We start from the raw sequence: 16,485 nt of genomic DNA on the forward strand, positions 1-16,485 counted from the left end.
TCCTCGTCTCCTCTATCTCGTTCGAAGCGGTCGTCTGCCAAGTTTTCGTTTTCCAGCCACAGTTTTCTCGCAAATTTTAACCCCCGTGTATAGGAAAATACAATACATTCCACTATACTGGAAAAAAGTTATACTTGGTCTATATGGTTTTGTCTCTTTGTACCTTCGGCTAATGATTCTCCCCATAATCCCCTTTCAATGCCAGAGCGCCCGTTTTTTTCAATTCAAGAGTGGGTGAAGCCACCCACTTACCCCCACCCTAGGCCAATTCCTTTGTTAAGATTTGTGTTAAAAACAATATTATTTGTGAGTTTCTTCTAAGTTTTAACACCATAGTTCAGTCGGTAACTGGATTTGAACCCAATATTCACATATGATCAGCAGCTTCCAACGCTGACAACTGAGCTTTGAGATATTAATTTAAGAACATATTATGACGATGGAAATAACGTGGGACATTTGTTAAAAGGGGCTTAGAATTTTTCATGAACCTCATGTTAGTTTAACACGCGCTAACAGATTTCACAAGAACAGTCAGTAGGGATTCGACAGAACTGCGGCTATATTATAAACTGCGGCTATTATCAGCTATTATGAATTTTTAAATTCAGCTGGCATGTTTTTGAAATCCTTAAAATTACACCCAGTATCCCTGTAAAACATTGATTCACTTGCCGTTTTTTATTACGGATAAGTCTAATGATAGCTGATTGTAATCAGTACCCCGTGTTTCACCCACTGATTGTGCAAACTCGGTAGTGAGTGCCGAGGAGGGGGAGAAAAATTGGGGATTAAAGACGCACGTCAAATAAAAAAAGAGTTAGAGATGGTGTCATAGTTACCAACCTTGAGACTCAATTTTTTATGGCCAGCTTTCAGGGGATTACCTTTAATGACGGGGGCGTTAATTTCCTTCGCACTGGTGTTTAGCCAGGGCAGGGTTTAAAACTGCAAAAGGTTCTATCTTCTTGTTCAAAAGTCGGAACAATATTTCCCACTTTTAGCATAAGACTTATATGTCCTATTGCGTAGACAATATTGTCCGTGAATTGCAGAAAACTGTGTCTCCTTTTCGCTGAGACAATATTGTCCACTGTTGAAAATGGGCATATTTCAGAGGGACATTTTCTGCATACAATGTACAGAAAATTAACTATACAAACAAGTGTATAGCTTTTACAATACAAGATTTTTTTAGAGAGAACTTAAGTTTTACGTGTAATGCTGGTTTACATACATTGTGTGTTTTGATGCAAGTCCTGCATCATATAAATATCTAGTAGGGCACAAGAATAGAAGTAATAACGAAAACCATTACGAAACATTATCATTAACAATGATATTAAGATGATTACTGATGTCAGACAGTGTTAAATTTTTTGTTGGTGAGACTGACACCAGCACAAGCAAAACTTGAATTTTTTTTGTGATGGCTCACTTTAGACCAAAAATCTATGCACAAGTTGAAAAAGGTTACAACTTACAAACAAACTGCCATGCATCGACAGGGGGGATTTTTACAATATCAACGGTAGTCAGGACCCAGATAGGAATTTTTGTCCCAAGGCGGGACCAAAGCCGTGCGGCTGGTGCGGTGGGAACAGGGGAATCTCTAAGATGTCCCATTGCGAGCCATTATTTGAATACGTTACTCATTTTTCATCTTGTCGGATACGTCATTTTTTACTCCCTCTCGTAGAAGTCTCTGATGCGTCCCGTTTTTATTTTTTGGCTCCTTCTCGACACTTAGAAAATTTTGGAGAAACTGTCTTTGTCATTTCGCGGCAAAGTTTGATTCTAAAATCTTATTATTACCTTTATCTTCGAATTTGTATACATGAATTCGTGGCCCATCTGTATAGTACTGGCTTCTCACCACGACGATCCGGGTTCGATCCCCGGTCCAGGTTGCATATTTCTACAACAATGCTGTTAGTACGCTGTAGATAGTAAGCTGTAGATTTATGTAGTGTTTCCGGTAACCCTTTGCATACTTTGACAAATAAACTTGTCGTCCGAACCGGACATCCGGATCAGCGTTCGTGAAAAATTGTCGGCACAGCAAACACTCATAAGAAAAAGAAGAGGAAAGAAAAAAGGAACGAAATTCAAAGTCCAGAAAAAGATTTATTATTCATGACATCTTGAGATCCTTTTCCCGTACCAAGTACGTCTAAAGTCCATCCAATGGGACGGGATAAGGATCGCTATGAGATCTCGTCGAAGCGGACATTGGCCATACGTAAAAGACGTCCTTGGAATGTAAACTTGGGAATCTGCTATGTGCCAAGTACATCTCAGACGTCTCAAAGTGACGTATTTTGGACGTCTATGGGACTGCAGTGTGCTATCTGGGGAACTAAAATTTAACAAATTTTGAACATTTTAACTCTTCCATTTAAGCTAAAATAACCATTTCATTTGTATTGTTACTTTATTCTTTATTGTACCTGAGAAACATCATGAGCATGAGAACTCCCAGAGTTCAGGTAACGAATCGACGATTACATTTTTGTTATTTTCTGTTTTCGTGCATCCCATGTTCGTTAATAAGCTCCATTTTCTCTGTAATCTTAAACCACAAACTTTTTAATCATATTGTGCTTAAAATTAAAGATGGATTAAAAACGCTTGGGCAAAAATTAAAGAAAATGAAAGCAGACAACATCGTTCTTATTAATCGTTAGAAGAAATATCGATAGAAAATTATAAAAAAAGCAATCCAACCAAAATTCAAACTGCTAAAAAGGTTAACAGCAGTTTTCTCACCCGCGCTTGATATCTGCGAATGCATCGGTATTATTTTCATATCTAATACTCTCATATCGAGTTACACTAGGCCTACCCTACCACAGTGGATAAACAGTAAACATTTTAACCCGCAGACAATTCCTAAGACAACGATTACGATTACAATTAAGACCCTCCAGGACCCTATTGGATGGCACGAGCTAATAATAATTATTATTGATTGAAGTGACAAAATTTGCATCGTTTTCCCGGTGTCGTAATAATTTTAACTCTGTGGACAGTGAATTTTAAATAGAAAGTTTATTGTGGTCGGTTTTGCTTGCTGCTATATAAAGACGACATCCAACAGCCAGACTACATCTAAAAATATTGACAGAAACAACAAATGTTAGGAAAAGTTGAAATTGAGACAGAGAGGGTAATCCAAATTTTTAAAGATTTTTAATGGATGAATAAATTGAATAAAGGTTTCCATGTAATTTACTGGTTTCTTGGTATAAATAGCCTCCAGTTTTTGGCAGTACGTATCAGAAATTAGTATTAAAAGACGAATCTCTTACTTACTTTCGTACATAACGTAAAATGATTATTTCTGCAGTAAAAGCTATTGCCTTATTGCACAATTAAATATAAAACCAGACTATTTTTCATTTTGATAAGCACCGAAATGAAATAACTTGCAGAAGTGAACCCACGCTAAGATAAATTCATATAAACATCAGCATATCTAACTTGAATTTTTCAGGTTTTTCAGGTTCAGATAGCAGCCAATATTCGCGAATAAAATCTTAAAGGACAAAATTTGTTCAACCGTTTGCTGAGCAAGAATTGGATGTGTTAAATTCGCTGCAAGCACCATCAGTTAAGGTAGGCACTGTTCCGTATACATACGCATAGTTACCAATCAATTAGTCGGTAGTTATAAACCATAATAAAGAAAGGTGTAACTCGTTTTCATAGGTTAAAATAAATCTATTTCCGATTTTGTTAAAGATGGTAAACGCCATCGAAGAAGAAAAATTTTTCTTTAAGGGACAAAATTAAGGATGTAAAAAGGAGTTTACTAAAGGAAGTTTTGCGTATGTGTATGCTGGATATTTTAACAAAAAAAGGATTAGTTTTGACCAAGGCATTGGCGGCAGAGCAAAAAAATAATCAGAAAAGAAGCTCTAATAAGAAGACTTCTGAAAGCTGATTGTTTTGACGACTGGAAAACTATGGTAACGAAATTTAAAAAATCCAATAATAAAGATAAATATTTCGACCGGAAAATTATCCCGCAAATTTTTGCTCACGAGGACAAAGATGAATGGAGGTAAGAAAATAACCGTATATAATCTGTAATAGTATAATAAATTTGATTATGCCGAACGTCTATAAGATCCACTGATTTAAAAAGTATTAAATTTTTTTCTAAAGATATTTTGCCTTGGAGCCATACATTTCCACTTTGTACGATTACTGCCGCTGTGATGGACAGTACAAGGGACCAACGTTGCTCAGCAAATCTCAAGTCATTGATCAAATGATCAGCGGAATCAAGTATCTGCATAACTTAGAGTATCCACACGGGGATCTTAATCCGCTCAACATTATCATTTCTCGAGACGGGCGAATAAAACTATCCGATTTCGGATTGTCGAAACTTAGTTATACCAAATCAAACCAACCAGATAATCTCTCGATTCAAATTCTGGAGATCTGTTGAAGGAAATACTGGCTGAAATAGACTTCAGGGAAAGATAGTAAGCGCAACCATGAAATTGTGAACAGCGAAAATCTAAATTTTTCCTACAAAAGAGGCTGGCTTTTTCGCTCTGGGATGCTTGATTGTTTATTTCCTTTTAACGGGTGTGCATCCGTTTGGATATGATATTCAAGCCATCGAATATAATATGAAGAACAACAATCCAATCAACTTGGAAAGAAAATGACCAGAACGTTTAATATTCTTTATGTATGTTACATACTACTGTATTACTTAAAATAATTCATATCTATCTGATAACCAGAATTTCACGAGGATCATACCAAGCCGTTTCAATCTGCACTCGACAATATGATACGACAACCGGAACATTTATCGAAATGGTGGCGCAAAGCTATCAAACAATTTGAAGAGACGCTATTACGTATAGTCATTCATTTATTTGTCTTATCCATCAATCAATTGATTTGTTTTTGATTGGATTGTTCGGAATGTAACACTTTGCCGGAAGTGTCTACCGGTAACATACCAAAATATGAGGAAATAAACGACACCTGAGAATAAGGTGTAAACCCAATGGACTTTTCTTTCACACTGATTTATTTCTAGCACAAAAGTGGGCGGCTTACACACTTGGGGTAAGGGTACAATGGTGACAACGGGGCCACCTAACGGGGGCCCCGAAGGAAATAATCGTTAAGATGACGCGGCAAGCGACTCCGACGGCCAGATCTTGAAATAGGGTGTTGGGGTGTCAATACATTCCCAACATGGACAGTGAAAGTATACAATGATAAAAAAAATGGCGAAGGGTCGTTCGGTAAAGTATATAAAGGAAAATACCAGGGGGGTCAGGTTGCTGTCAAAGAAATTGAAATTAAAAAAGACAAAACAAGAAAAAGTTTAACCGAAAGAGAAATTGAGGAAAATAAAAAATTGGATCACGAAAATGTGTTGAAGTTGTTTCGGTTTACTTCTGAAAATAAGTATATGTATGACAAATTAATCATGATAATTTATTTTTTATGTAATAAAAATAATTACCAATAAATCTTATTGGATACAGATAAATGGTCCCGGAATTGTGCGCTGGGACCCTAACAGACTTTTGCGATGATGCCGCTAGTAGCGGCATAGGTCCCTTGTATCTATATAGCGGCCCGCTTGAATGCTTGATGACATAGTTTTATATCAAATCGTCAATGGATTGCATTAAATTCACTCCCGAAATTTGGTCCATCGCGATGTAAAACCGGATAATATCCTCATTTCCAAAACTACGCCGGTCCAAATGAAGTTGTCCGATCTAGGTTTGGCTAAGAAGAAAACCAAAGAAGGCTGTTTTTCGCAGAGTGCTATCAGGGGAACTCCTTTATGGATGGCACCTGAAAAGTTGGAAGATTTTGACTCAATGTCTGTGACTCTTGATGAAGAAACAGTCCAAACGGACACGTTTTCAACAGGTTGTGTATTCTTCTACTTTCTAACTCGTCGATGGCACCCATTCAATAAGAAGAAGGAAATTGTGAATGAGAAACATTCCGAGCTTGTAAAACCAGAGAGAGAGACCAGGAGGGAGGTAGTGCTAGAGGAGCTTAAGGATCGTGCTGGGGTGTATGCGGAAAGAAGAGAAGAGAGATAGACCGGTGCGAGTGGGGGACGTTGTTATGCACTAACATTTTGACTACTCTGAATACAAGATCTACTATATAACCTCCTGGTAATTTCCTTGGCATGTGTTAGAACATGAAGAAAGTGTCAAGATTCGCAAGGAAACGTGCTGTTGGATTGTCAAAATTGTTGGAAACTACAAAAGAAGCCAGTTTTCAAACTGTTGTTGAGCAGCCGATACGTTTTCCAGTTACAAGGTAATATGCACTAATTTGGACAAATACAGGTCGGGACTTTCAAATTACATTGTAAACTTTTTTAATTACGTGCACAGAAATGAAGAGGTAGAAAACACCACTATCACAGATGATGCAGTCCAACTACTGCAGATTAATGTTGGGAACAAGGATAACATAATCAAGTCTCATAGTTCTGGTAATATTCTTGAAATTACTGAGCCTTCAGAAACTACCGATAGTGGTGTGAATAGTGCCAATCACGTTCAGCATATTTCTAGCAAAAAAAAATTTTGAAAACAAACTTGCCTTATTATCTGTAATGAAAAGACTTTCTCTAAGCGCCCTTGGAGCAATTGCTAAGTAAATAGTAGCACTGGGTCACAAGATACCGATAGACCTAAGGACTTTACTCCAAACAACCAATGCTTCAATAAATAGCAAGTAATTCTATCATTTCTCTTTGAAAAAAGGTTCTTGGCAAAGTTGAAGAAAGGCTTGGTTGACCGACTTACTATCAAAATCCATATTAAGATTGATGGTACTAGTGACTTCAAAATGAATTCCGTCGACCTATGACCAATACTATGTCGCGTAACCAATTCACTTGATTCTTTGCCTTTTATGGTAAACCTTTTTGCTGGTAAAGGAAAACCTTCAAATTTGGAACAATTTCTCCGACCATTTCTTACTGAACTGATCCAACTGCAAAGTGAAGGTTCAGAATTTGAAGGCAAAGTTTATGCAGTCGAAATAACTTCTTTCGTCTGTGACGCTCCTGCTAGACAATTTCTAAAGGCTATTACTGGGCATGGGGGCTATGGTGGATGCGATCGTTGCAGCCAAAACCAGTGTATTTGATCTAGTCTATCACTGCCTTACTTTCCCAGAGTTAGACGATGTTTTTCTTCGAACAGACGCCACTTTCCGCAATCAGGTACACAAGAATCACCACAAAGGAAGGAGTCCACTGCTTCATTTAAAGATCAACCTGATATCGAGTTTCCCTTTGGACTACATGCATCTTGTTTTTCTTGGGGTTTTTAAACGGTTGCTGACGATTTGAACAGGATGCTGGAGCTAGAAGCATTTTAAACATCGACTTAGCACATGGAAGAATTTTCAACTGGAGCAAAGATATGTAGGATTCGTCTGTCGTATCCAGAAGAATTTCATAGAATTACTACTACAATGAAATATCCCAATCAGCTAAAAGCCAACAAACTGCGTAAAATTTTTCTTCATATTGGACCAGTAATCTTCAAGGGAATTTTATAAACAGAAAAGTAAACCCATTTTTTGTATTAACAGTTGGAAATTCGTATTCTCTGCTCTAGTATACGTTGTCTAAAACCTACTCTTAATTGGCTCAAGATTTTTTGCAATATTTTGCTTTTCAATTTGGAGAAATTTATAGCAAGAACCACCTCATTCACAATGTTCATTCACTCATTCATTTAGTTGATGACTTGAGATCGATGGCTCACTTAATTGATTTTTGCTCTGCTTTTCCATATGAAACTTTCTGGGGTCACGTGAAGATGCTTTAAAAATGCTTTTTAAAATTGGGTTCCGTCTTTTGCAATGATAACAACTAATAAATAATAAATAATAACACTTGTATTTCCCCATATGGATTTCAGAGTTTGGCGTAATGTTGTATTCAGCTCGTCATTTCATAGATCAATGTCGTACAGAAATGCAGTATTTGCAGAAGGTTGGTTTACCGATGTAACTTAAATTTTGCAGTGTAATTTTCAAGCTGAGTCCTATGCTAAACCAATGTAGGAATTCAACTACTGCGAATAATCCTCACTTTAATATGTAATGTTGGCAAAATTGTGGCTACGATTAGAATTTTTGTATTGGACTGGCAAGTTTGACCAAATGCGGTACCAAACTCTTCATCATTATGTCTGCTTTGGTCTAAGCTGAGAAAATCGGTGTCAGCGGAATGTTGGTTAACCTATCAGAAACTTGTCCCTTTAGTGGTGAATATTTGAACTTGTCCCTATTCTAAACTAATCTTGAAATCCTTTCATTACAAATTATTTGTTGGATACATTGGTTATCTGCGATGTACAAAACATGAAAATCTCAAAGGTGCATACAGACATTGGGTTGGTAGCGGGGTACTTACATTGGTTGAACCTGACTTTTCAAACGTGGCCCAATTTGCATATTGGCCTGGCTGTTTAAAACGTAATTCCAATATTTTTCAAGCCGTGACCCCATTTGCATTCATTTAAATAGATTAACCAACGCTAACCTTACCGAAATGAACATAGGCTTGACATATTGGGCAATATTGCGAGCAATATTGTTTCTTGCCCGTGAATCAGGCACGTCAGTTGATGTTGATTTCCACCATGGCCCACCAAGTTATCCGATTTTGCAACAATATTGTGTTTTTGATCCAAACAAGTGAAATGGCTAATTATGCCCCTTCCCAGAACCTAATTTTGTAAAAAACAGAACCAAAACGAAACTGCCAAATACTAATTATGCCGAGCCTTCATCATCATCATCGGAGCGTCCGGCAACAAAGAAGTCTAACAAGTAGTGCAATTTACACCTGTAGCTCCACGTATTCCCCAAGGTACATTCATTATGGAATTTTGTTATATTTTTCTCTCAATACAGTGTTCATGTTGCCTTGTGTATTTCAGGAAATAAAGTTAACTCGGAACCGAAAAGTGAAAGAGAGTAACCATAAGGAAAAGGGTGATGGCTCTACAACACAAGCAGGTGATTCTATACGGGTTTTGAAGGTGATATGGTGAAATAGCATACTATTTTTTCTTCATTGCAGAAGCTCTAAAAAACATAACAACGGCAACATCAAATAAGACTGTAACCAAAGCCCAGAAGTCAAAAGGTACGATATGTAATAATTTGAATTATGAAACTGTAAGTCCGGATTATAACTTTTTATATTTGTGGTATAGTAACTCCTGCTGAAAAGCCAGAGTCTGATTCGTCTGTTCTGTAACAAGCTCACCCTTCTGTCCCTTTAGAAAGAGTTCTGAAAATCTAGATCACAATAGCTCTGAAGAATCTACGTCAGAGGACGAGGTGAAAGAAAGGAATTCAAATGACTGAAATACGCCTTCAGAACGGGAACTCATCCAGCAAAAGAAGAAGGGGGAGGGGTGTTTCACGAACAAGATGAAGAGACCAGAAGATGAAACGGTAACTCAACCGATAGAAGGGGGTGTGGCTCACGTCCAAATGAGAGAAACCAGAGAAATTTTGGTGTAAAACGACGAGGTAATACAGGATGTTATTTCTGTAAGCGATGAAGACATATTGGGTAAGGAAAATGTCTTTATTGGTACACCTAAGTGACAACTACTAAAGATTTCTTTTGTTTACTTGTTTGTTGTTGTAGTAATCCAGCAGGCAGAAAAAGCAATGTTGGTACAGGTTGACGTTGCAAAAATGCTTATTGAGATCAAAATGGGAATACAGCAGCTGACTGACTTGTTCATGACGAGGAGACTTGAAATCGCTACCAACCTGCCTACACCAATTAATGGCTCGCCATGCTCAACTGACTGTGCCGATGAGTTTCCTGTGACAACTCCCAGCTAGCATGTCTTTATTGGTAAAATATTTTTTTCCGACAATATTCTTCGATCGATAACCCACATATTGGTATAATATTATATTATTACTTTGTTGCGACAAGGTGGCTGTTAAATTTTTTTGTTATATTACCAATAAATGACTATTATCAAAGATGAATAAATTAATATAATTTTTTTTTATTTTCCCAATAACGGATCATTAAATAATGATTACATCGTTTTCTATGATAAAGCTATAGTCTTCTACATTTCAAAATCCTAAATGATTGGATAGCTGCTGTCTTTTAAGCCGAGAGTGGGTTTGAACCATCGTCCTTTGTGTCACCAATCCAACACTATAACCACTACACCAGAAACGGTGATGATAATAAAGTCCCGATGTGACCGGATGGATAGTGCATACTTACACATTGTCATGGTTATAGCCCAGCGTGAGCAAAATCGATTTAATTTACATCAGTGTAGAAATTTATGATTATTGAGACTATTTGTTTCATAAGTCATTTGTTTGCTGCAAGTGGGTTTGAACCAACCTCCATAGAATTACCTATATGGATATATAATAATAGCAGTTTTAACATTTCATCTCCTTAACGTTTAAGATAAATTATATTACGTTAGCGCGAAGGTAGAGTTTTAAATTCGAAGTACGTAAGTTAGTTGTTCGAGACTTGTGCAAGATATGGATTTTAAGAAAATTGGATTGTTCAGTTAGGCAATTGTATGCAGAACTAACGAATTGAATACGATATAAAACTTTTAGGATTTTGAACGCATGTTAAATGTAAAAGACTATAGCTTTTTCATAAAAAAAGGATTTATTATTTTTTTAATGGTCCGTTATTGGGAAAATAACAAAAAGTAATATTGATTTATTCATTTTTCATAATAGCCATTCATTGGGAAAACAACAAAACAATTTAACAGCCACCTTGACGCAGCAAAGTAATAATCTAATATTATACCAATATGTGGGTTATCGACCGAAGAATCTTCTCGGAAAACAATATTTTACCATTACGGGACTAGACTTATCCATTTTTTGGCCGTAGGAACATCCTTGGCGAGATCCTCTGCATCTGTCTATTGCCTGTCGGGACAAACCCCTATAGGGAATTCCCTCTTAACCCTTGTTTACGTGGCTTCTAGAAGTTAAAAACTTTTATTGCATCAAGTCGAAAAATATTTGTAATACCGATCTTGGTGTAGTGGTTATAGCATTGGATTGGTGACTGAAGGTGTGATGGTTCAAACCCACTCAAGGCCAAAATCAAGAACTTGTCTAATAACAAGTAGAAGATAAATAAATATTCCACGATGGACTATATAACCATATACACAACAACCAGATTTCCGTCAAAATTTTAAAAGTAGTAAAACTTTTATTTTACCAATAAAAGTGAAAAAAGTAAAACAAGTTGAAAAAATATTGTGAGCCAACAAATTTGGGTGCAAAAATATATTGGAAAAATATTTAAAAAAATTATTTTACCAACATCTCAATTGTAGGAATATAATATTTTAGCAATATTTGGGAAATATACTCTGCTAGCTGGGCTCAGACGTTTTTCGAGGAACTTGAAGTTAAGATGAGGAATGATGCAACGCTAAAGACACAAATCAGAAACGTCCTGACCCTGGTGAGGACCAACAAGAGCCTAAAGGCTATTGTCAGAAATGTATTAAAGAGCCTTATGTCTAAAGAGCTCAGAATGATGTACTTCCCCCGTAAAAAAACTAAAGTTAAACACGTCTTTACTGATATGTAGATGATTTGTTCCTTTGTAATCGGTAAACTTTTAAAGCAATTCCCTTTTTTCTACCTGTTTTAATCTTTTTTGTTTACTCTTTAATTTAGACATAATTTGGCGTTGGGCCAGCAACACCAGCCAAGAGTTGACAAACGACACCATTCTAAAGGAAATGGGATTAGACACTTACGCTAATGCAGCGGATGAGGACGGTGGGGTCGCTGATAGGAAGAAACTCACTGCCATTAAGAAAACTGCCATAGACAAGTTTTTAAAGCAAAAAGTACGACGTGGAACGGCAGACGAAGCCGTCAACAACGATTAAACTTAAAAAACACGTAATTTGGAGTTGTTTGCTCTTTGCTACCACGTTTAATAAACTGTATTGGCAGCTATATCTGTTTTCGTTTCATTAATTAGCCCAATCCCCATTTTTGATCTGTTCCAATGCACCGTCTGTTTCAGAAACCTTGCATTGGCTTCAGTTCGTAACCGCACATATATGGTGATTTGGTACAACATTGTTGTTTACATATGATTCTTTATCATGGTTAAACATTGGCTTCAAATAACGGTCTTTCAAGATGGAGATGAGTCAGGCACAAGATAGAGCCAATATTCCACCGATATTCCACCAAGGTCGTATTGGCCCAATGCTAAAATTGGACGAATGGTGGACCTGTCTCATATCGATCTTGGAACAACGTTAAATTTGCTTCCAGCACAATATTGGTCCAATGCAGCAATTGTTTCAGAAATCTCATGTTGGTTGCAGTTCGTAACCGCACATATGTGGTGCATTCGCACAAAGGTACACTTTCTCCTTACAGTAGATTCAGTGAGATGATGCTTACGATGCGCGAAATGATGAGAATTCGTCCAGATGTGTAAATAGACAATACGACCGGTTAGTATCGTTGAACTTCCTGGAATTGGAGACAATTAGTTGGGCTAGATTTATCCCGGCTGTGGACGTCGACCACACCGAGGAGCTACAATCAGAGGCGGCCTGAAAGTAGGATGGGATGGTCCAACGGTTGCGTCTTCTGGCATCTGCGGAATTGAGCCTAAACACGGATGTCGTCTGCAAATTCCCAATGGGTAAACGGTGAATGGTCCTGAATCCAGATACTTACAACATTTCCTATTCAAAAAAATATTCTAAGTCCACTCAAATACAAGTTACAAAGCCTGGACTCTCTACTGAGTCCAAGCCGACAACAAAGACAATTCAACGGGTATTTGACCTGAGGGGGAGGACTCAAGACTCGGGACAGGAAGGTTCAATGAAGAGACGCTTACTGTTTGAGTGTTTGTGAATGGATCATTGAGCTAACCTGAAATCGGCCAACTCAAGATGGTGTTTTGAGCCAGGACTCTTTTGTGCTTTCGTGGGGCCTCTAAAGTGAGAAATTCTCCCATGAGACTATTTCCTATAAACTCCGCTTACGCTTCGGCCTGGGGAGTTTTGTCAGATTGGTGTGTGGGAAGGCGTTCCGATCCCCTGTGCAATGACGTAACTGTGGTAGCAGCCTTTTTAGCCGACCAGGCAAATTCTAAGGCGTATAGCACGATTGGTGTTTATCGCTGGGCGGACCTCGATGGGCTGTCGTCGTTCAATTTGTATCAAGAAGTATACCAGAGGTGCAAGCATGGATGGTTCAGTGCTAGAATGCGCGCCCGCCACGCGGGCGGCCCGGGTTCGATTCCCAATCGATGCATTTTAATCACCGTTGCCTACGACACATTGGTAGAATCTACTCTATTGAGTTTATTTTGCTGATATTCTTGCGCAGTACGCGTAAGGACGGTTCTTAGTGGTTAGTGGTGGTTGAAGCAATCTCTTTAAGCGGACTCTTTTTTGTTTGCGAGATTGGTTTAGATTACTTAATCTTCCTTTGATCATACCAATTGGCGAATAAACCATTTGTAGGACAGAGAGGTACAAGTTATATCCATCGCCAGACTCTGTGTTTGTATCGTGGAAACCCAAGATAGTTATCGGTTCAAACTCGTCGTGTTCCAACTGCTGTGGTAATCGACATTCAGACGCAAATGTTCCCCCTTTTGTAAACTCACTTGGTTCTATGCTCTCCCATTCCAAAAACTGTAGTCCCGTGTAGATCTAAAGTCACATTTTGATAAAAAGAAAAAAAAACAGCTGACTAAGATTCAAATTGAATTAGGATACATGTGTGTTGAGATAACAAGATATAGAAACAATGGTGATTAGTGTTATTTGAACGTTGTATCCGTTTTAAAAGCCTAAACATACCTTAACAAGAAATATTTTTGCTTGATCTCGACGTGATTTGAACACGCAACCTCCTGATCTGGATTCAGACGCGCTACCATTGCGCCACAAAATTTTGATTTTCGATGTAATTACTATCGTTATATTTTGGGAACTACGGTGTCTTTTATAAAGGAATAGATTTTGATGGTAAGATTGATTATCACACGAACACATTTAGTCTTTTGAAAGAGTCAGTCAGATTAGTCAGGTTATTTTTTTATATTTCCTTGGATCTTTTGATCGCCACAAGCCTTGATTTCCGTAATGAAAGCTAACAAGCTTAGGCATGATAGTCGGCTACAATAGATGGGTTGTCGTCGTGCAATTTGTATCAAGAAGTATACGTGAAGGGCAAACATCGATGGTTCAGTGGTAGAATGCTCGCCCGCCACGCGGGTGGCCCGGGTTCGATTCCCGGTCGATGCATTTTAATCACCATTGCCCAAGACAGATTGGTAGAAGGTAGAAAGTTTAGTTTGCTGATATTCTTGCGCAGAACGTATAAGGACGGTACTTAGTGGTTAGTGGTGGTTGAAGCAATCTCTTTAAGCGGACTCTTTTTTGTTTGCCAGATTGGTTTAGATTACTTAATCTTCCTTTGATCATACCAATTGGCGAATAAACCATTTGTAGGACAGAGAGGTACAAGTTATATCCATCGCCAGACTCTGTGTTTGTATCGTGGAAACCCAAGATAGTTATCGGTTCAAACTCGTCGTGTTCCAACTGCTGTGGTAATCGACATTCAGACGCAAATGTTCCCCCTTTTGTAAACTCACTTGGTTCTATGCTCTCCCATTCCAAAAACTGTAGTCCCGTGTAGATCTAAAGTCACATTTTGATAAAAAGAAAAAAAAAAACAGCTGAGTAAGATTCAAATTGAATTAGGATACATGTGTGTTGAGATAACAAGATATAGAAACAATGGTGATTAATGTTATTTGAACGTTATATCCGTTTTAAAAGCCTAAACATACCTTCACAAGAAATATTTTTTCTTGATCTCGACTTGATTTGAACACGCAACCTCCTGATCTGGAGTCAGGCGCGCTACCGTTGCGCCACGAAATCTTGATATTCGATGTAATTACTATCGTTATATTTTGGGAACTACGGTGTCTTTTATAAAGGAATAGATTCTGATGGTAAGATTGATTATCACACGAACACATTTAGTCTTTTGAAAGAGTCAGTCAGATTAGTCAGGTTATTTTTTTATATTTCCTTGGATCTTTTGATCGCCACAAGCCTTGATTTCCGTAATGAAAGCTAACAAGCTTAGGCATGATAGTCGGCTACAATAGATGGGTTGTCGTCGTGCAATCTGTATCAAGAAGTATAAGAGAGGGGCTAGCATCGATGGTTCAGTGGTAGAATGCTCGCCTGCCACGCGGGCGGCCCGGGTTCGATTCCCGGTCGATGCATTTTAATCACCATTGCCCAAGACAGATTGGTAGAATCTACTCTATTGAGTTTAGTTTGCTGATATTCTTGCGCAGTACGTATAAGGACGGTACTTAGTGGTTAGTGGTGGTTGAAGCAATCTCTTTAAGCGGACTCTTTTTTGTTTGCCAGATTGGTTTAGATTACTTAATCTTCCTTTGATCATACCAATTGGCGAATAAACCATTTGTAGGACAGAGAGGTACAAGTTATATCCATCGCCAGACTCTGTGTTTGTATCGTGAAAACCCAAGATAGTTATCGGTTCAAACTCGTCGTGTTCCAACTGCTGTGGTAATCGACATTCAGACGCAAATGTTCCCCCTTTTGTAAACTCACTTGGTTCTATGCTCTCCCATTCCAAAAACTGTAGTCCCGTGTAGATCTAAAGTCACATTTTGATAAAAAAAAAAAAAAAAAAAAACAGCTGACTAAGATTCAAATTGAATTAGGATACATGTGTGTTGACATAACAAGATATAGAAACAATGGTGATTAATGTTATTTGAACGTTATATCCGTTTTAAAAGCCTAAACATACCTTCACAAGAAATATTTTTGCTTGATCTCGACTTGATTTGAACACGCAACCTCCTGATCTGGAGTCAGGCGCGCTACCGTTGCGCCACGAAATCTTGATTTTCGATGTAATTACTATCGTTATATTTTGGGAACTACGGTGTCTTCTATAAAGGAATAGATTCTGATGGTAAGATTGATCATTCACACGAACACATTTAGTCTTTTGAAAGAGTCTGTCAGATTAGTCAGGTTATATTTTTATATTTCCTTGGATCTTTTGATCGCCACAAGCTTTGATTTCCGTAATGAAAGCTAACAAGCTTAGGCATGATAGTCGGCTACAATAGATGGGTTGTCGTCGTGCAATTTGTATCAAGTAGTATACGTGAAGGGCAAACATCGATGGTTCAGTGGTAGAATGCTCGCCCGCCACGCGGGTTGCCCGGGTTCGATTCCCGGTCGATGCATTTTAATCACCATTGCCCAAGACAGATTGGTAGAATCTACTCTATTGAGTTTAGTTTGCTGATATTCTTGCGCAGAACGTATAAGGACGGTACTTAGTGGTTAGTGGTGG

General features: G+C 38.0%; 1 protein-coding gene and 1 non-coding gene across 2 annotated transcripts; both read left to right on the forward strand.

The window, feature by feature from the left end:
* The first annotated feature begins 3,968 nt into the window (after positions 1-3,968).
* LOC124203486 (cAMP-dependent protein kinase catalytic subunit PRKX-like) lies at positions 3,969-4,459 on the forward strand. The gene is made up of 2 exons (XM_046600161.1): positions 3,969-4,066; positions 4,171-4,459. Exons 1-2 carry the CDS (start codon positions 3,969-3,971, stop codon positions 4,457-4,459), a joined length of 387 nt encoding a protein of 128 aa, XP_046456117.1.
* A 10,837-nt stretch (positions 4,460-15,296) lies between these two features.
* Positions 15,297-15,367, forward strand: Trnag-gcc. Its single transcript has one exon. It is a non-coding gene; the product is annotated as a tRNA-Gly (tRNA).
* The last annotated feature ends 1,118 nt before the right edge of the window (positions 15,368-16,485 follow it).

The sequence above is a fragment of the Daphnia pulex genome, chromosome 10, assembly GCF_021134715.1.
Source record: "Daphnia pulex isolate KAP4 chromosome 10, ASM2113471v1".
In the NCBI taxonomy this organism is placed as follows: Eukaryota; Metazoa; Arthropoda; class Branchiopoda; order Diplostraca; family Daphniidae; genus Daphnia; species Daphnia pulex.